This window comes from Muscardinus avellanarius (genome assembly GCF_963383645.1).
Source record: "Muscardinus avellanarius genome assembly, chromosome: 15".
NCBI classification, from domain to species: Eukaryota; Metazoa; Chordata; class Mammalia; order Rodentia; family Gliridae; genus Muscardinus; species Muscardinus avellanarius.
In genome coordinates, this window is record NC_137801.1 from 27,287,410 (window position 1) to 27,308,335 (window position 20,926).

Sequence of the window (20,926 nt, forward strand, 5' to 3'; positions counted from 1 at the left end):
GGCAAACGTCCTCAAATGTGGTAGTCTTTAACAGACCATGGGAATCGAGTGCCTACTCACTGTAAAGTATTCGCTCACCTAAGGAATAAGAAAGGATATGGTAGACCGAGGTCTTGCCCTCAGGAAGTCTATTATTAAAATCTAATAACACAGCTAAGATATTTGGATGCATGCAGTGTATTTTGTGCCACTTAGGTGTGTGGATACACACAGGTGCCACATATGTATGTGTACGCATTGTATCCACCGCCTCTGTCCATGAACCAAACCTTTAACTTCACAGGATAGGATTTTAGGTCCCTGCCAAGTATGTTCCCCAATACACAGAAGGGAGTATACGCCAGACCTTCTTTGCACTGCTTGGCACTGTCTTTTTGAATTGTGCTTCCTGAAGGAGTGAAGGGCTGCTTTATCCTGGGGGCAAGGTTCTAAAGCACTGTAAAACCACACTGATGCAAGACTTCCAAACATTCAAATAAGTAGTTTTCCAGATAACTGTGAGAATTCTAAGAGCTGAGCTTTATGTGTAAAAACCCGTCCGCACGGTATGCCATGTGGACAACTTCATGTGGTCCTTGACCACTTTTGCTTATACACATGTGTCTTAAGTTTGAACTCAGGGTTATGGAAAAAATAAATGATCTCTAAGCTGAGAATGTGTTTGGTCAGGGCAATGTGGGTATCAGGTGGGCTGATAGAGGAGAAGGGGTATAGATTTTGCCATAGGATGGTTGTAGATTGATTGACAGCTAGATAGAAAATATGAGCATGGATGGATGGATGGATGGATGGATGGATGGATGGATGGATAGATGAACGAATGAGTAAATGAGTATGGAGGTCCAACTGTAAGGGGCAGAAAAATGAGTTAGTGGAAAAAACAATGAGTACATGTGCTGTGACACTTTATTTTTTCCTGTCAGGTAATGTGCTAGCATTATAACAAGGTTTAAGAGAAAGGTACATCTCCCACAAAAGTGTGACTACCCAGTCACCATGCTTATGAACCAAAAGGATGTGTGTGTGTGTGTGTGTGTGTGTGTGTGTGTAAGAGAAAGAGAAAACCACACACACACACACACACACACACACACACACACACACACACACACACACACACCACCCTTTAGATCAAGGGCTGGCAGACTTTGTCTGTAAAAGGCCACATAGCAAGTGAATATGTGGTGCTATTTTCCAATATAAGTATTCACAGTAGTAGGCAGTGGGCTGGGTTTGGCCCGTGGGCTGTAGTTTGCAGACCCTAACTGTAGACCTTACAGAAAGAATTGACAGGCTTACGGGCTTTTAAACTCTGAATGTTGTAGTTGAATCTAAGAAAGAAATCCAGGAAGCTTGAGTGAGGTTCACAGATTAAGTATTTATTCCCCTTAGGCAGACAGTGGGATTAATGTATATAGATTCCTAGCTCACTAGTTAAATTTTTAAGAATTTTTCCTGCTGATAAGATACTGGTCTTTTGGTAGAGGTCAGTTTAAGGTGCACAAGGAGAACTCCAGTTTAAGTTAATGATAGTTGATAGATCTCCTTTACATGGATGGTTGAAAAGCTGCATGAAGTGGCTCTTCTTCAGTGCCTCTCTGCTCTCTTGATTGCAGATATTGACGAATGCCAACACCATCACCTCTGTGCGCATGGCCAGTGCAGGAACACGGAGGGCTCCTTCCGGTGCGTGTGTGACCAGGGCTACAGAGCATCTGCCCTCGGAGACCACTGTGAAGGTGAGGACTGCTCCTGCTTGCGGAATCATAAAGAGAGTGGCCTGCACATTGTCACCGCACTGTCCGCAAGCCGAGCTTTGACTTCACACTTGAGGACTTTAGGTCCCTGCAGAATATTTTTCCCAGGGTCAACCATATAATACATGGACGGGAGCAGACTCTGGCTCTCTTTTGCACTACTGGTGTCTGTCTTTTAGAATTGTGTCAGCTGAGGACACAATTATCCCAGGTGCATAGCTCAGCACTATACAACACCATTTATGCAAAACTTAGCATAAGACTTGGATAAATGGGGACTTAGTTTCCAAATACGTAAACATAACCTATTTTCCAGGTAATTGAAATACTTCAAAGAACTGAGCATTTTGTACAAAAATGTTTCTACAAGAAAGGCCACGTGGAGAGCTTTGTGCAGTCCTTGACCACTTCTGCTCACTGTTGTGGCTCTGGGCCTGTCTGCGGTGGTCAGGGCTGCTGGAACAGTGCATTGGATAGACAGGGAACATGTGTCCCAGCTGGCCCTTTCCGTCTTGGTCATTGGCCTGTCACCTGTTGATGGTGCATGCGTTTGGTGTCCATCCAATGAACAGTTTTTCCCAGCTCACCTGCTACTTCACTATATTTATAGCCCATCAGTTATGAAACCAGAAACAGGAGCAGGACAGGGGTGTGCCCACATGCAGTCAGGGTTTTTAAATGAGGATCTTAACTCCACTGTTGAAGGAAGTGGATAAGCTTTTTAGAGAATGGCTTGGGCACACACCTTTCAACAGCATCAGAACCTTTTTTATTTTTCTCCCAGACTACTTGGTCAGTGAAGATCCATTGCAGAATTGCAGAGTCTGGTGCATTTGTGAATTAGTTCCAAAGTGGCTGAGTCACCTAGCCCTGCTGTGCAAGGGGTGGAAAATGATTCAGCCCTTCTGGGAACAGTTCTGGTAGAGTTTCAAACACCTTAAAATGTGCATTGTCAGCTTAGGCGTGGTGGAGCACCCCTGTACATCCCAGGACTTGGGAGGCTGAGACAGGAGAATTGCAGGGTCACAGCCAGCCTCGGCTATTTAGTGAGGCCCTCTGCAACTTAGTAAGACTGTGCTTTGAAATAAAAAATAAAATAGGGCTGAGCATATGGCTCATATGTAGAATGCTCCTGAGTTCAATCCTCAGTTCTGGGTTTTTTATACTAAGATGATAATGTTCCTGAAAGGTTAATAACAACAATTAGGACACCTATGTAAAAGAGGCAAATGGTCAAAGCAGTGATAAACATGTCTACAAAGTTGTGCTCAGGGAACTCAAACTCTCTAACAAATGGGCAGACGTTCAGGATTCCGCGTACAGACACTCAAAAGCAGTTGCATTGCCAGGAACCAGGCACAGAAGGATCATTGTAGAAGTCACTAGGTAGCAAGGTCTATGCTACAGCACTGAAAACCTAAACCAACCATTCTCCATCAGTGCCTCTTCTGCCCTGCTTCTTGGCCAAGCCCACAGGGTAACCAGGCTGCTCACTAAATTGTAAACAATAGATACTCATTCCAGGGCATGTGCCTCTGTTTTGGCTGTTTTCATGTGTAGCCTTCTCATCAGAAGTTCAAAGTTTATGTTCTAAAAACATACATTGCATGAAAACCCAAACAAACCTTTTTTATCCAACTTGATTTTTGTTGGTAATATATATGTTTATAAGATATTGTTTATATATACTGTTTTAATAAGAAAGCTTCTATTATGATATATATTTGTACAAACATATATGAAAAAAGGGATACATATATGTATTTATGAATGAATGAATGAATGAATGAATGAATGAATGAATGGGGCCTTTTTATCCTGAATTCAGGAACGATTTCCCTGGCACTTGGGGTTAGAAACAGGACTGGAGTCCACCCAACTTTTGCAGAGCTCCCTTTGCAGCCACGTTAGCCTGCTAATCCCCACCTCGTCCTGTTTCTGCCCCTCCCCAGTGATGTTTCATCATAATTAACTGACTGGTTTTTGGATTCACGTGCATGGTTTTCCTCTAAGAACCCTGGCGGAGACCTCCTTTGCTTACAGCAGCATCCTGCCACCCTGCCGTCCTGCTGGCATCCCGAGTCAGAGCTCCGGAGCTCATTGTAGGGTGCTGCCTGGTCCAGCGTGTTCAGGGTGGCATGATGCCTCTGTTGCCTGGTTCTTGGGGCTCCCAAGCATCTCGACCTTCAAAGGCACTTTGCTTTCAATCTCATGTCTACCTTGACACCTCCCCAGCCTGTCCCCGAGGTAGCTTTCTGTAGACCCCTTGCAAAGTCTAAGATGATAACTCATTCCTTTTCTTCCTGTGGCCCAGCGCTCTTGCTCATTTCCATGTGAACAAAACAAAAATAGTGGAGATGTCACAGGATTTCTTTCCAACTCAGAAGCAATCATTTATGTGTATGTGTGTGTGTGTGTGTGTGTGTGTGTGTGTATTCATTCAACAAATATTTACATGGTGTGACATTTGTGCAAGGCACTATTCTAAGTACCAGGCATAGAGCTGTCAACCAGACAGAAACATTTGCCCCCAAGGAGCTTGTGTGCCGGGAAGGAGCTGAGAGTCAACACGCTAAACAAGTAAACTGTGCAGGTGATCAAATGGCAGTAAAGGTTTTCAGAGGAAAAATAAGTGGGGTAAGTGGGGAGTCCTGCGGTAAGGTGGTGATTTTAAATAAGAGTCAGCCTTTGATTATTTATGGGAAGAATATATCATTCAAAGAAATGCAGGTGCAGAGGCCCCAAGGAGTGAGCTTTATGAACACTTTCAATTTTCAGTGCCCGAAATGATTATTTAAATGAAGATATTTAGCCGGGCATGGTGGCGCACGCTTGTAATCCCTGCTCTTGGGAGACTGAGACAGGAGGATCATGCAGGTTCGAAGCCAGCCTCAGCTACTTAGTGAGGGTCTCAGTAACTTAGTGAGACCCTGTTTCCAAATAAAATATAAAATGGGTCTGGGAGTATAGCCCGGAGGTAGAAAGCCTCTGTGTTCCACCCCCAGTACCACACACACACACACACACACACACACACACACACACACAAATGAAGATATTTACAGGCAATGGGTCTATGCCTCTGGGATTTCAGAGAAAAAGGAAATAACTGGCTTTAGTTGAGACAGCCCCAGGTTCACGCTGTTTATGTTCTAGGGTCAGTAATCAGCATTTCAAATCTGAGTGAACACTCAGCATAGAAACTTGTTTTTATTTTGATAATGAAGTAATAAGATGCTCTTATTCCTCTTTTCTTTGCCCTGTGAAAGATACAGCTGCCAGTTAGTTGGCCGATTGGCTAAGGAAGCTTTAACTTAGTGCCCCATTTGAACGAGGAGACTTGTGGAGCCGACAGTTCCCACATTCCCTTCTTCTGGAACCGTTCGTGTGTTTTAGCAGCAATCATAATTATTTGCAAGCACTGCCACAAAATGCCAAATTCTGAGGAAACAAAGGAAGTTTTGTTCCTCCACTTTTCTCAGTGCTGTCTCAGTCCTGCACAGACACAGCAGAAGGGGGACGTATGGAGCGTGTCAGGACTAATGAGCTCTGACTAGGACACGTGTGGTAACGCGCAGCCCTGGAGGAGACCCTCCCGACCCGGGCATCTGCGCCTCTCAGGCCCGGGTGAGAGCTCGGCTGTGCTTGTGTGAGCCGCCGTTAGTCGTGCATGTGCAGCTACGGTACCGAGACACCTGGGCAACTCTGAGCCTGTGTGACAGTGCCGAGTTCTCTAGGCTTGCCATCTAGGCTTTTGATCTTGCTGGTTTCTCTTCCTCCAGGAGCCCCTCTCATCCCTTCTCCCATACTTATCCTGTCAAGACTCCAGGTACATCCCCTCACCTGGGGAAGCCTTCTTTTGACCAGTATGATAACTTTTCTCTAAATTCTTATCATCATATCACCCCTAAAATTCTAAAATTAGAATCTTTCTTTCTTTCCTTCTTTCTTTCTCTTTCCCTTTCTCTTTTTCTTTCTTTCCTTCCTTCCTTCCATTCTTTTTTCTTTCTCTCTCTTTCCCTTTCTTTCCTTCCTTCCATTCTTTTCTTTTTCTCTTTCTTTCTTTCTTTCTTTCTTTCTTTCTTTCTTTCTTTCTTTCTTTCTTTCTTTCTTTCTTTCTTTCTTTCTTTCTTTCTTTCTTAGAATTGAACCTGAGTGTTCTACTTCCAGACTATACCCTCAGTCCTTTTTTATTTTTTATTTTATTTTATTTTATTTTATTTTATTTTATGCGGGTCTGGGGATGGAACCCAGGGGCATTCAACATCTGAGCTATGGCCCCTGCCCCATTTTTTATTCTTTACTTCGAAACAGGGTCTCACTGAGTTGCGGAGGGCCTCACTAAGTAGCTGAGGCTGTCCACAAACCGCGATCCTCTGGTCTCAGCCTCCCGAATGCTGGGATTACAAGCGTGCGCCACCACGCCCGGCTTCCTTTTTTATTTTTGAAACAAGATCTTGCAATGTTGCTTAGAGTCTTGGTACATAGCTGAGACTGGCCTTGAATCTGTGACCCTCCTGACTCAGCCTCCCAAGTACTGGGATTACGGGTGTGCGCCACTAGCCCAGCTCTATTCTTTGGTCAAATAATAATGGTTTGTGAGAGTTCTTCTGTTAAATTGTTTTAATATTTTATGTATTTAATATGATTTGGGGTTTTTATTGAACAAACATTTCCTTTTGTAGGCAGAGACTTAGGTAGGTAATTAATTTTTATAGTGCATAATGTAGAATCTTACATAGATAAAAGTATGTTAGATATTCTCAAGATATACTTAACGGTATTTATTTAATATATATTTATTTATCATTAAGAACATAACCCATGTATATTATTATTTGTTATTTTTCGTGTGTGTGTGTGTGTGTATGTGTGTGTGTGTATACTGGGGATTGAACTCAGGCCTCGTGCATACTAGGCAAGTATCCTACCACTGGGCTATATCCCCAGCCCAATTAATTACATTTGATGTTTAAAATTTCCATGTATTTTTAGAAGCTAAAGACCTTCCAAGATGTTTCATATTTTTTTAAAAAAGACACTAAAAGTTAAGAAGCTGTGATCCATTTAAAATCACATATTGAGCTGGGCGTGGTGGCGCACGCTTGTAATCCCCACGCTTGGGAGGCTGAGACAGGAGGATCGCGCTGGTTCAGAGCCAGCCTCGCTGGCTTAAGAGACCCTGTTTCCACATAAAAGAAAAAGTAAAAAATAGGTCTGGGAGTATAGCCCGTGGGAGTGTATCCCGGAGGTAGAAGGGCTTCCAGGAACCCCGGTACCACCAAAAAAAAAAAAATAAAATAAAATCACATATTGATTTTGATATAAAACAATGCATATTTGTATGGTTTTGTGTGCAAAGAAAAAGCTGAATTTTCTTATAGTTTATTCTTTTAAACTTTGGTGCTTGTTTTGTAGATATCAATGAATGCTTGGAGGACAAGAGCATTTGCCAAGGAGGAGACTGCATTAATACCCAGGGGTCCTATGACTGCACTTGTCCAGGTGGATTCCAGCTAAATGACAATAAAGGATGTCAAGGTACTTCTCTTTTTTTATTTTTTTTCTCACTTATTATTGTAGTTCTTCAATTCTGCAGTTTCTTGATGACAGTCCATGGTTTTACCACTTACTTTATATATACATATATAAATAATAAATGCCAGTTTATGTTATTGGTATATTTCTTGGGTCTGAATCAAATACAGAAAAGTCCGTACAGAACAGAAAATATTAACGGAAACTCAAGCACATCAGAAGCATATCCTGGCTTTGCACAGTTCTGAAGCTGCCTCTACTTTGCTATTCCTTTCGTGAACCAAACTTTGATAATTGGATTTGGTTCTAAATGATCTTTCTTGCCCCCCCAACCCCAATGTGGTATCGGGGATTGGATCCAGGAGCATTCTACCTCTGAGCTATACTCACAGCCCTATTGTTATTAATACTATTTTTTTGAGGTACTGGGTATGGAACTCCAGAGCATTCTACCTCCGAACTACACCCCCAGCCCTATTTTTTATTCTTTATTTTGAAACAGGGTCTCACTGAGTTGCAAAGGACCTCTCTAAGTAGCTGAGGCTGTCCATGAACTGTGATCCTCCTGTCTCAGCCTCCCAAATGCTGGGATTATAAGTGTGCGCCACCACACCAGCTTGTTTTGTTTTGTTTACAGTACTGGGGATGGAACCCAGGGCATTCTACCTCTCAGCAATACCCCAGCCCCCTTTTTTACTCTTTTATTTTGTAACAGTTGCAAAGGGCCTCACTGAGTAGCTGAGGCTGTCTGCAAATGGCCATCCTCCTATTTCAGCCTCCCAAAGGCTGGGATTATAAGCATGTGCGCCATGCCCGGCCCCACAGCCTTATTGTATTGTATTGTATTTGAAGCAAGTTCTCACTAAGCAAGCTGGCCTCGAACCTGAAATCTTCTCTCAGCCTCCCAAGTACTAGAATTAAAAATGTACTTCACCCTGCCTGGGTACTCTCTAGCTTTTTTATGTCCTTTATAGACATATTTTGTTCTGTCCCAGAGGTAATATTTTCCTGGTCCCGGTTTTGTTTTGTTTGTTTTTGTTTGTTTGTTTGTTTGTTTTTTGTGGTACTGGGGTTGGAACCCAGGGGCATTCTACCTCTGAGCTGTATCTCCAGCCCTATTTTTTATTCTTTATTTTGAAATAGTCTCCCTAAGTTGTGGAGGACCTCACTAAGTAGCTAAGGCTGGCTGTGAACCTGTGATCCTCCTGTCTCAGCCTCCCAAGTACTGGGATTATAAGCGGGCACCACCACATCCAGCTTTGTTTCGTTTCTAATCCAGTATCTACCCTTTTTCTTTCTCTTTATAAAAAGCCTCACTGATAATTTTGTCAAAATTATGAAGAACAGGATTTCAAAAGACCTGCCCCAGAGAAGGGGCAGATCTAGTCGGGTCAGAAGATTAATTTGTGGAGCAAGATGAAGGACAATGTATCTATAAAAACTGCTCTATATCCAAAAACCTTCGGTGACTTCTCTTAAAGTCACCCCACTATGTCACCCTCTATGACATAGTTCTTTAAGTTATGTCCTGTCTTTCCATCTTTGTAATAATAAAATCGCTTAAGCTTAAAAAAAAGAACAGGATTTCATAATTGTTCAGCGTGCTAGCAACATTTAGTTTCTTCCTAACAGTTCAGTGAACACAGCAAACTAATAAGGGCACGGCAACATAACACAGGCACTAGCAGGAACAGTAGAGGTGTACACCACCGCTCCCATAAGAGGGCGAGTAATTAGGCTCAGAGAAGCTAACCAGCATGCTCCCGTCTAATTGGAGGTGGGGTTGAGATTTGAACCCACAATCTCTTCCCACAAAAAAAGAAAAAAAGACAGTGAAGTTAAAACAAAAGAAAGAAAACAGTGAAGACTAGTGATTTTTCTACAGGGTCATTTTGACACTGGGGCTAAAAAAAAAAAAAAAATCAGATTTTCTAGATCCTGTGTCCACCATTTTCAGCTATACTTGACTGCCCCACTAGATTTCTTATATTTGTCGGTCTTAATAAATCTGTGTGCATTTTTTCCATTGAAAATTCATGCTATATTTACCTTGACAGTATTTCTATAATTCTGATGCATAAATAAGTATCATTTTTCCTTCATGTCCCTCTGACCTTATGTAACTCTGTGGTATGTCTTGAAGTGGTAAAAAAAATAAAAGATCGTTGGAGGATTCTTTATCCACTACTGTCGGATGTATATGGCTATTTAAATTCCAGATTGCCATAAATTCTCACATGTTCCAGATAACAGTCTTCTTGCAGGAGAAGATGGTGTCTATTTTCAAAGCTGTGGTGCTGGAATAATATTATCCTGTGCCTCTTTATCACTCTCCGTGGCTCACACTGTGTCAGACAGAGATGAAAGGCAAGAACTTCTGCCCTAAGGTCTTTTAGAGCTAATTTCCTTGTGAATTCCTAGCTTGAAATATGCGGCTGTGTATCTCATTTGATAGGCTCTATTTGCTATCATAATGCAGTGAGTGAAATGTTTAATTTTTTCCAGTAGAAAAATTAAGTGTGCTTGGATTTGATACAGTAGAGAAAGAACATTGAATTATGTGTTTATGTGAGAATATCTCTATTTGGGGACTTTAACCAAGATAAATACTGATCTATGTAAAAATGCCATGAGAGATGCAAAAAACACCCCCAAAATTTGAGTCTTGGTTTTTATTACACATTCTTTTTGGCTTAAAAGCAGCACTTTATTTTCTAATTCCTTTTGATCAAATACAGGCAAAACCACATCTTAGCATAAGTGGACCAAGATTTCATCTTACAAAATTTATAATATAACTCCGAGAATTAAATCTCCCGAAAGAGAGCCATCATTTCATTGACTGCCCCATGCTATTCAGTATGGTAAATTTGTGTCTGTGCTTTGATGCGCACTCTCAAATTTGTGACTCCTCCACACATACAGGATTTTACTATCAATCATTACTAAATTTGTTTCATTCTCTGTCACATGTGTTTATGTTTCTCAGAGGAGAAAATTAGCCTATATAAGTGACAGGCGTTTCTGAAGCAGGTCCCAGTGGTGTTTAAAGAATAATGTATATTAATCTATTTGATCACTGCTGTTGGCCTGACGTCACTGGTTTCCTTCTCTCTAACACCATGATTAGGTTAGAATTTGGTAGATAGGAGCAGATTTCAGCCTTTGTTTTAATGCTGAGGACATAATCGATAATGCCATAACCATAAGATATGAGCGTGTGTGTGTGTGTGTGTGTGTGTGTGTGTGTGTGTGTGTGTGTATGCATGTGCGTGCTCAGGCAAGCACTGTACCACTGAGCTACATCCCCATCCCCAAATACTGGGTATATTTGATTAGCATTGTGTTACTGGCATAAACTGTAAACCTCACCTAATATTCTGAAGAAAGTTCCATGTTCAGTGAGGTGTTTTCAGTTGAAAGTATATTTAAGATTCTCTTCGCCCTGCAAAACTAATGATGATATGAGAACGGTATGGAAATTCCATGTTGATAGTCTCTTTAGGAATCCGGCAGGATACATTTGAGATTCAGAACACACCCCAGCTTCACGTTTTGGCTTACACGTGCCAAATTGTGAATTTCTGTGGAATCTCGAACCCAGGAAAGAAATCCAACTTAAATATAGTTTGGCTTTCAGCTTGGAGTTACTAGCAGCAGAGTTTAGAAATGCTCCAATAAGGACAGTCCAAATTGAATGCATATGTTTCTCTGGTTCCAGATACTCATGTTGTTCTTTCTTAGCAGTTTCCTGGAAAAAAAGTCTGGGAATCTATCTTTAGTTCCTGTCATCAACCTTTTTAGACAATTATTTGTTAATGGATGGCGTCTTTTGAAGCAGGAGCTTTGTGCACAGTATCCCCCATGCAAAGTTGCAGAGCAGGTAGCTTGTAAAGAGCCACACCGAGGCAGAAGTGAGAACAAAGTCTTGGAAAGCCTCCAGGGCTTGGCAAGAGCCATACGGAGAGTGACTCGATCCTCAGGCCAGTGGTACTTCACGGCCCCTTTGTGCTCCGGTAGAGGTGACTCAAGCAGCAGGTTGAAAAAGGTGGAATTGAAAACTAAGAAATCAGAATTCAGCTTGCCAATCTAACGTACTATTGGTAGGTAGAGATCAGCCGTGGAAGTATCGGGTATTTTATAAAAGAAGTGAAGATTTCACAGGGTGAAATCATATCGAGAAATAGACAAGCAGAAAATGCTTCATTCTGCTTCCTTAAAATAACCGAAAATTACATAAATAGGGGAATTGTTAAGAAAATAGGAGTAATTCCTGCTTGATTTCTTTTTTTTTTTTTTTTTTTGATTTAGCAATGGATAGGTCCAATAGCCCGATTTATCTGGTGGATGGAAGGGTGAAGAACTTCGGATTAATAAAGAGACGGGAGCCAGGTGTGGTGGCACACATCTGTAATTCCCTCCTTGGGGAGGCTGAGACGAGAGGGTCACAGGTTCAGAGCCAGCGTCAGTAACTTAGGGAGATGCTCAGTAATCTAGTGAGATCCTTTTTCAAAACAAAGAACAAAATATAATATAGTTGTACAGCTCAGAGAGAATGCCTCTGGGTTTAGTCCTCAGTGCCACAAAAAATAAAAATTTAAACAATAAAGGGAATTAGGCTCAGAGTTTCTGTTGCACAATGAGACCAACAGGGCATGAAGAAGATTCCCAGGGAACTGCGGATGCAGGAAAGGGTGATTTCATTGGAAGCGAACCACGGGGTTGGAGGCTGAGCGTGTTCTAGAAGTCACTAGAAAGAACTCATCCTTGGTACCTGTTCCCCCTTCCCAGTAGGCTTTGCAGTTATTCCCAGCCCTCACCCCCACCCCCATTCTGTTGGGAACTTCATAATTGCAAGGGCCCCACCCATCAGCCTACAAGCATTGAGGAAATGTTTTGATTGATTAAAGATGGACTTCTCTGAGAGAGGATATTGAGGACTTCTGTCATAGTGGATCAAAGAGGGTCTAGGAGACTTCAGGGAGACAGGAAAATGATCTCAGATGAACTGCTGCCTGGATGGTGATACTTGTGCTCATTTTTCTGACTACAGTTAATTAAGAGTAACTTAACCTGTCACTGCCCACTTAGTAGAGAGTGGACATAACTGAGAAGTTTTGTGATGGAAAAACATAGGACACTGACCGTCCGTGTAATGTGCCAAGGTATGGGTATCAGTTATAATTTGCAGCCTTTCTCAAGGAGGGGACAGAATAACAAGGGACACGGGTGAGTAAGCCAGAAACTCAGGGCAGTGCCAGCAGGGCACTGCAGGCATCATGCCACGGGGCACAGGCAGGCCATCCTCCAGGATGTTGACCATGTGGGCACTGCTAGCTGACACCATCAGCACTGGTTGGAAAGAACATCTTCACTTCCTCTAATGACTCCATGTGTCTCCAGGATCTAGAAGCACCTCATGACTCTCCTCGGGGGAACATAATTACCCTGAGAACCAGCCGAGCATAAGATGGTCACACAGGTTTCCCTGCTGCATGACCTAGTTCCTAAGTCTTTCAGAATAATAGCTACCACTTTTTGACCTTTAATGGTGTTTAAGAACTGTGCCCTCATTCACTAATTTCACTACCCCAGAGCCTTTAAAACAACAACAGCATTCCTCATCTAAAAGGTCTTCTTTTTCTTGTATTTTGTTTCTCTTCCCCATTTTTAAGGACTATCTGAAACTTTCGTTTCAATTCCAGATATTAATGAATGTGAACAGCCAGGGCTCTGTGGTCCTCGAGGGGAGTGTCTAAACACAGACGGTTCTTTCCACTGTATCTGCGAACAAGGTTTCTCCATCTCTGCAGACGGCCGCACATGTGAAGGTAAGATAAACCCTGAGGAGTCATATAGTTACTGAGCAATGCAATAGAGAGGAGACTGCTTTCTATTTAAACAGGCAAGGAATCGAAGAGGTATGTGTAATTCGAAGCCTCAAAGCTCGTAGGTATCAAGGTGACTTAGGGTTTGCTGAGATTTACAAATGGGATAACCCAGCGTTATGATGGTGGAGATGCTCACAGATGGTTCCGATGCTGGCACTGAATTAATGAGTTGAAATAGGCCTTGGCTGCTGCTCATGTGCATATCATAAACCTCAGGGTGCACCACGGCGCCTTCTGTGTGTCACCCCTGAGACCCCTGCCTGTTTTGACTGTGCTTCACGTAGATCATCTCGATCATTGTTTATTAATGTCTTGTTTGATTTCTCTGTACCATTGTGAGCAGAGATTTTCTAGAATTATTCCTCCACTAGCCTTACCTCTAAGCTAGTGTATTTTCTTACCTTCAGTATTTACGATGTGCTTCTTGTTTGTAATCGATGTCTGCAGGAGTATTGCACTAGTTATGTTCATAAGATTCTGTTCTTGGTGATTTATGATAGTTTGACAAATTGAGGACTGATTTATCTAAATCTTTTGAGAAGTAAACCAAGAAGAGTCCCACGATGGTAACTTCAGTTCATTTTCTTGAGTATCTAGGTTATTGAAACCCAACCTTATTTTAAAGCAGTGCTTTGCAAAAGTTCTGTTCTAGAGCTAAGATAATGCTAAGATTCTTTGCTCCAAAAAGGACTATAATAGGAAGAGTCTGCTTTCCTTGCTTGTACCATAAAGGAACCATGCCGAGGACCAGTGACCAGGTTTAGCTGAAACCAATTACTATATTGGGAGGAATAAACCAATCTGATTTAAAAAAAAAAAAAAAACAGAAGATTGTTGAAATTGATCTCCTGCTGAGCAGAGAAAACATGGAGTCCAGATTTGGTTTCAAATGGAAGGGAAATGGTGTAGGGTGAGGTTCAAGCAAACAGACTGAGGCCTTTAGAAGGAACCAGAGTTGGAAAATGGAGAAAAGCCTCTTACTAATGTGGGCAATGAGAGATTTTACAATCTCAGCAGTTTTATGTTAAGTTTGTATTTAGAGATCTGAGAGCAGAGCTTTTAGAAAAGATATTAGATGAGCGTTCATATTCTTCTGGAGAGCATGCTATTCCCCAGTGGAGGAGGGAATAGCATGCTATTTGAGTCACTCAGAAAACAGGTTTGCAGAATCCCCACGTCCAGGTTTGCTTCTTCGCTCTAAATCATGGGCGGTCAAGTTGTCCTTCACTGAGAAATGGTCCAGATGACAACTGCTGATGGTTGTGACACGCAAAACGGTATTCAGAAAAAGCCTCTCACCACAAGAGCTCACTAATCAAAGCTATTGTTCCAGATGAATACGCCAAGTATAAACATATCCACATTTCTTCTGTCTTTTGCACATACTCAGTTTTAATTCTATACCTTTTTAAATGCTGGTTTCTGCCCCCTGAGAGTTACATAATCTCTCTAATTTCATTGCAGCTCTAATTTTGTTGGTCGTTTATTTGGCAAAGATTGGAATTTAAAAATGTGTTTTTCAGAAAACATCTAATGCTTTTGAAATTGCTGTGCTCACATAGCGTGTTCTCTTTGATACTTGCTCCATGATTTCTTATTCCAAAAACTGGACATTCTGGTGAATAATTAAAGAGGTAATTTCAAATATTATGCTGATATATGGTAGTATGACTAGAATTATTGGGCGTGTTATTTTCTTTCTCGAGTAAGTTCTGCAAGGATTTCATTATTTTTATGGGCTTAATCCAGTATAATAAATAGGTCCAAATTTTCTTTTGTTGGACTTAGTGTGAAACTTATGGCAGTAGTGCTATGTCCTGATTCTACCCCTGGTGTGGTGTAGGATAGAGCCAGCTCATGTGATCAGGATTTAGTAGTGAAGCGGATATGCAGAGTACTTGGATTAACACTGAGAAGTGTCTGGCACCTTCATCACTACACCTGTCTCCTGACCGCTCAGGGAGATACCTCGTGATCTTTGATTTCACATCCCTCTTTCTTGTACCTCCTTCCACGCTACACTGGACTAGGAACAACTGTGCCCTCTTGTGTGTCCAAGCTGAGTGAGAGTTTGTGTGGCGACAGTAGAGTCAGAGAAACCACGCATCTCTGGAACTGAGGGTTTCCTTATCCTATTCACATGATAGAGTGCCCATGTTGGTCTCAGAGGGACCCCAAAGGAGTTCAACAACATCAAAGGAGCTCTAGCAGATGATAGGACCTGAACGCCTTTACCATCACTGTTTGCTGTGCTTGGTCAGTCATGGCTAATTTGGCTTCCAACCATTCCAGCATCATTCCCTAAGGTGCTGTCTTTTCAAGGGCATTCTTATTTGATACTCATTTATTCCACCAATATGAAGTGTCGGCTATGCATCGCCCTCTGTCCTAAGTACTGGGGCCATGTCAGTGAACAGCAGCAACACAAGAGAGATCCCCACTTTCTTGGATGCTAGTGATACAGCTGTGAAGGAAGGAAAAAGCAGAGCACGTAGAGGAGACTGAGGGCTAGGGCAAGGAGGGAGGCTGGTGTGGTACTAAGTAGGCTGGTTCCAACTGGCTATTCTGCTTCTAGAAGTGCGCTTATGAAAGAAATAGTAAAATGTTTCTGAGTTAAAAGAGAGAGAGAGAGAGAGAGAGAGAGAGGAGAGAGAGAGAGAGAGGGCGAGAGCACGCGCCAGCCAGGCGTGGTGGCGCACGCTTGTAATCCCACCATTTGGGAGGCTGAGACTGGAGGATCATGGTTCGTGGCCAGCCTCAGCTACTTAGTGAGGCCCTCCGTAACTTAAAGAGACCCTGTTTTAAAGTAAAGAATAAAAAATCGGGTAGGGGGGTGTAGCTTGGAGGTCAAATGCCCCTGGGTTCCATCCCCAGACCTGCAAAAAAAAATTTATAAAAAAATAAATGAAGGTATATTAAATGCCTCTTGTTTTCAAACTGGTCTTCCACTGGCTAAGTGGCAAAGGCCCTTTAATAAACAAAGGAGACCTGAGATGGCCAGCTGACGGCCTTTTTCCCATGGCCAATACAAACAGGAATAAGAATTTAAAAAAACAGTGGGGACATCAGTGAGAGTGAACCTTACTGTAAACTAGGAGCTCTGGTCCATGATGATCAGTTCATGTAACTTCATCGAGGGTAACAAAGCCCCAGGTCTGGTGTGCGATATTGGTAGTGGGAGAGGCTCAGGGAGAGGGTCTGAGAGCAAAGGCTGTGTGGAAACTGTAATTTTGCTGGGTATCTAAAACGATCCCTAAAATAAAGTCTGTTTATAAAAACCAGACATATTTCTGGCATTACCTATTTTTCATTGGAAAAGAAACATTGAAACCTTTCAGTTTGATTCTCTACATCACTCCTGTATTTCTCTCCCCCGGGTGATGGTGAGATTGTTAGTTATTACTTTTCAAAATAAAACCCTGGGCTGAGTATGTGATAAGCAGCTTCTACTCCAGGTTTTCCAAACAGTTGTAATAATGATGGAGAATCTGAGAACTACGCTATTGGGAGGGGACTTCATATAATGTGTGGCTGGCACCCTGACCCTTAGAGCATTTTACCCAAAATGTCCACAAAACTAAGTCCTACTGCTATAGAGCTCTATAGACTCCAATCCTATAAGCTTTCTAGGTGTTTTCTATAAAAACCATTCCTTGCTAATACATTCATTGAGATAGGAAAACGATGCACCTGGTAAAGATGGCCGGCTTCTTGAGGCTCACGGAGAGCCATGGTATCACTATGACTAAAAGAAGGTGGCTTCAAACTCAGGCTGTTTTTGTGTTTAGCGAGACACAGAAAACATTAAGGGCGGCTTCACTACATCAAAGGAATAGTGAATTGGGAGCAAACGTAGCTTGTGTTCAGAACTTGAGGTACATTTTCTATGAACAGTGTAGAATGAATGCATAAAACCATGGTTGATGGTGCGCCAAGGTAACTGGTGGTTTTATGGCATGAAGATAGAACTTCATATCCATCACCAAAGAGAAAATATTTTTGAAAATGATTTAGCCAAGTAGGACACTGAAGTGCTCTGACACAGTAATCTATCACATCTGGCTGCTTGGCCCAACGATTTTTAGGTTTTTAGTAATTTTAGGGTCTGAAACTGAAAAATGTAAGCGAATACAACTTGTGCGTTTCTTACCTTTTTTAAAGAAAGGGAATGTAGTGGCCAGATCCACTGTCTCCCACATGTAAAAAAAAAAAAAAAAAAAAAAAAAAAAGAGAGAGAGAGAGAGAGAGAAAGCAGCAGAGAACATTCCAGGTAAAGGAAGCAGCCCCAGCTCTGAGGGCTACCGTTCACACTCGTGCTTCCCATGAATGCACTTTTGCAAAAGTGAGTGAAAATGGATGTTTAAATCATTAGGGAGAGAGCTGAAGAAATTTTGCTGGAATCCGCTGTTTTTGGACCCGGAATACAGATTTTCCATGCTCTCCCGTATATCAACATTTGTATGAAGACATTCCTAATAGAAGTGCGAAAGCTCACGAACTCTTCCTAAGCCTTTTTATCACTCTGACCTTTTACAACCTCAGAGCTATGGAAAATCATCTCTTCATAAAAGGAGAAGTAAACACTTTCCTTGCAGCCAAAAAAGTAGACAGGAGGCTGCCAGAAAGTCAAGTCTGTGGCTGACTAGGCAAGCTGGCCTCGGGTACCTTGTACTAAAGCCCGCTCATGCCCCGGGAACTGGGCATCCTGCAGCCTTTGCATGAGTCTTTATGCGTCGTCAACAACCAGAGTTCTTGTGAGGCTGTGGAAGGCTGTTGTGAGTAGTACTTAAATGCTTTTAGGCCTGAATTGTAATGCTTCATATTGTGAATTCTAAAAACAGTTACTGACTAGACATCAAACTGACAGAAAATTAGGTGATTACCTTGTACTCTCAGTGTGAAAAGACTAGGGATGGTTTTTGTATCTGATTCCGTGACTATTAAAACAGTAGCAATAATAATAATATCGAGCTGGGTGTGGTGGCACATGCCTGTAACTTAACCTGTAAGTTGGGAGGCTGAGATAGGAAGATCGCAGGTTCAAAGGGAGCCTCAGCAATGGAGTAAGATGCTCAAAAACCTAGGGAGGTCCAATTTCCAAATAAAAAAACAAAATAGGGTTGGGGGCACAACTCAGAGGTAGAATGCCTCTTGGATCAATCCCTAGCAACACACACACACACACACACACACACACACACACACACACACACACACACACAATAACAGAAGCAACAGCAGCTAGCATGCACCAAGTTCTTGTTCTAAGCCAGGCACTGTGCTAAGTGCATTGTGCTTGTTTTCTCATTTAATTCTCAGTACAGATGTCGAATAGTTGAGTATTAATAGGTATGCTTTAGGCTGCAAGAAACAGCTGGAAATGAAGAAGCTGACACTAATCATTGTGGAGATTGCCACCCCTTACCTCCAGCAGGTCCTGAGTCATAAGCTGCTTTTCTCAGCGAGCCCTTTTCTGCACCTTTTTTTCCCCAAATGAATTCACCTTTTAATGAACATTTTCTTCCTGTTTCTCATTTTTTTTTACTCTCCCATCACCCCCTTATTCTACTGTTTGTATTTATCACTCATTGTCAGGTGACATTGCTGGATCCTCAGGCCAGCGAGATAAGAGAGTGTTTTCTGTACTGTTCAGAACTCTGTGTGCCATTTGGAATAGTTAGGACATGGTGAATATTTGGTGAATGAACGAAGGGAGAAAGAATGGTCTGTAGTTCATCCTGAACTACTAGGAAACATTTGAAATAAGATTACAAGCTGAATAGGTTGTACAAGATGGCAAACCCTTCCCTGTTTTTATGGAGACCTGGGTACAGCTGTAGTTAGGAAGTCAGGTGTGGAGCTTGCGTTCATAGACTTGAAATCTTGCTCTGACACTTCTGAGCTGCGTGAGATTGGGTGAGTTATTCAAGGTGGAGTGCCCCAGTTCCTCATCTGCACAATGAGGTGGCAGTAGCACCTGCCTGGGACAGATATTGTTGGCATGCACCATCCTGGGACGCTCTGGAGCCCGGTCCATAGACCACACTCAATGCATGTGAGTTATTGTGACTATTTTAACACTCCTTACGTGGTTCCTTAGCTGCCTGTCACATGTTTCCTTAGTATGTAGGCGTCTAAAAGGAAGGAATAGTTAACACCTCTTGATGTTTACGTCATCATTGCTTATAGAACATAGAACACAGTGAGATTAAGTAAACATTTGTGAACGAAATTATCTGGTAGTTCAAGTCCAGGTTTGGTTATTGATGAATTACTGTATTCCGTCCATTTTTAAACCCAAAATGTATTTAAGGTCATGGAGAATATAATAGAGTAATTTGTTTACATATAATTTGCTTTACTTCTTCATTCTTCATTTTCCCATAGGAAGACCGGTCTTCTTCCTCACCCACTAAGTATTTTAAGTTGTAAACTGTCTCATGCACCAGTCGCTCGTGATCTGCCAGCCAACACTGCCGCTTGCTTGCAGTCATTGGAGCTGGTATTTCTAGAGATACGCTGTCTGTTTTCTGTGGTTTCATAACTGATCTTTCTTGGCCTTCCATTTGAATATAAAAAGAGAAAAATTAGAATCGTGAAAAAATGACAACGTTTTTGGCCGATTTTATGTTGCCTCTGGGATCTGCATGTCAGAAAGATGAATCTGGGGTTTGGTGTATTTGGCTTATACTTAAGGCTTTCTCTCAGTCCTCGTTGGCAGCACCTCTTAGCACAAGAAAAGCCTATATGGAAAGAGAAAATGCACAGCAAGGCTCTAAAGTTAGATTAAGATGTTTATTTTCTTTGAAACCTCAGGTATAAAAATGCAGAGGGATCCAGTCGGCATTCCCACCACTGTGATCCAAATATCCGACCTGTGGCACTTAGAGGAATGAAGGTCGATTTGCTTACACAGCTGCAGATTTCAGCCCATGTCTGTATAGTCCATTTACACCAGCTCCAGGTAGGAGCCTGGGCTGTCTGGCCTTAGGGCCTGATGGTAAAGCAGAAAAAAACAAGAGAAGGAGCAAGAGACGTAGCTAGTCCCTATGGCCACAGCCCTAGGGACCTGCTTGTGAGCCTGGTTACCTCCAGAGGATGAGGTCCAAGGGACATTTTATTTCCAAACCTTAACACAAAGCTAATTTATTAGGACAAAGACAATCTAAATGGTTATGAATGAATATGTGAAGACAAAGGAATAGTGCACCTTAAAAAATTTAAAATAGAGCCGGGCGTGGTGGCGCACGCTTGTAATCCCCACGCTTGGGAGGCAGAGATAGGAGGATGGCGCAGGTTCAAAGCCAGCCGCTCTGGCTTAAGAGACCCTGTATCCAAAAATAAAAAAAATATAAAATAGGTATGGGAGTGTAGCCCAGAGATAGAAGGGCTTCCGGGAACCCCAGTACCACCACCATGAAAAAAAAAAGAAAATTAAAATAGTATAAAATACACAAAATGTATATTTTCCATATATTTTGCAAGTGATTGTGATAGAATAAAAAGGCAGTTGAGGCTCAGAATGTTTCCCATTAGTGTCTAAAGAACTTTTCATGAATGACATGGAATTTATTTATGATAGAACTAAAATACTCCACTTTTTGTGATAATCTAATAATTAATAAATTGTATTATAATTTATTATTATTCCAATCTATAATAGTATAATTCTTTATACACAAGAGTAGATAAATTTCCTGAAAAAAATTAAGGCTTTTGTATTTTTTTATTTTGTTTTTT

General features: G+C 41.8%; 1 protein-coding gene across 24 annotated transcripts in view; it reads left to right on the forward strand.

Moving 5' to 3' along the window:
* Nucleotides 1-20,926, forward strand: part of LTBP1 (latent transforming growth factor beta binding protein 1) — a gene marked incomplete at both ends in the record, with an annotated part of 441,497 nt that overhangs the window by 348,265 nt on the left and 72,306 nt on the right. For all 24 annotated transcript variants that reach the window (XM_080711765.1, XM_080711776.1, XM_080711766.1 and 21 more), the window contains 3 exons: nucleotides 1,617-1,739; nucleotides 7,176-7,298; nucleotides 13,001-13,126. In XM_080711765.1, the coding sequence (XP_080567891.1) occupies nucleotides 1,617-1,739; nucleotides 7,176-7,298; nucleotides 13,001-13,126 (372 nt within the window). The remainder of the gene's footprint in view (nucleotides 1-1,616; nucleotides 1,740-7,175; nucleotides 7,299-13,000; nucleotides 13,127-20,926) is intronic.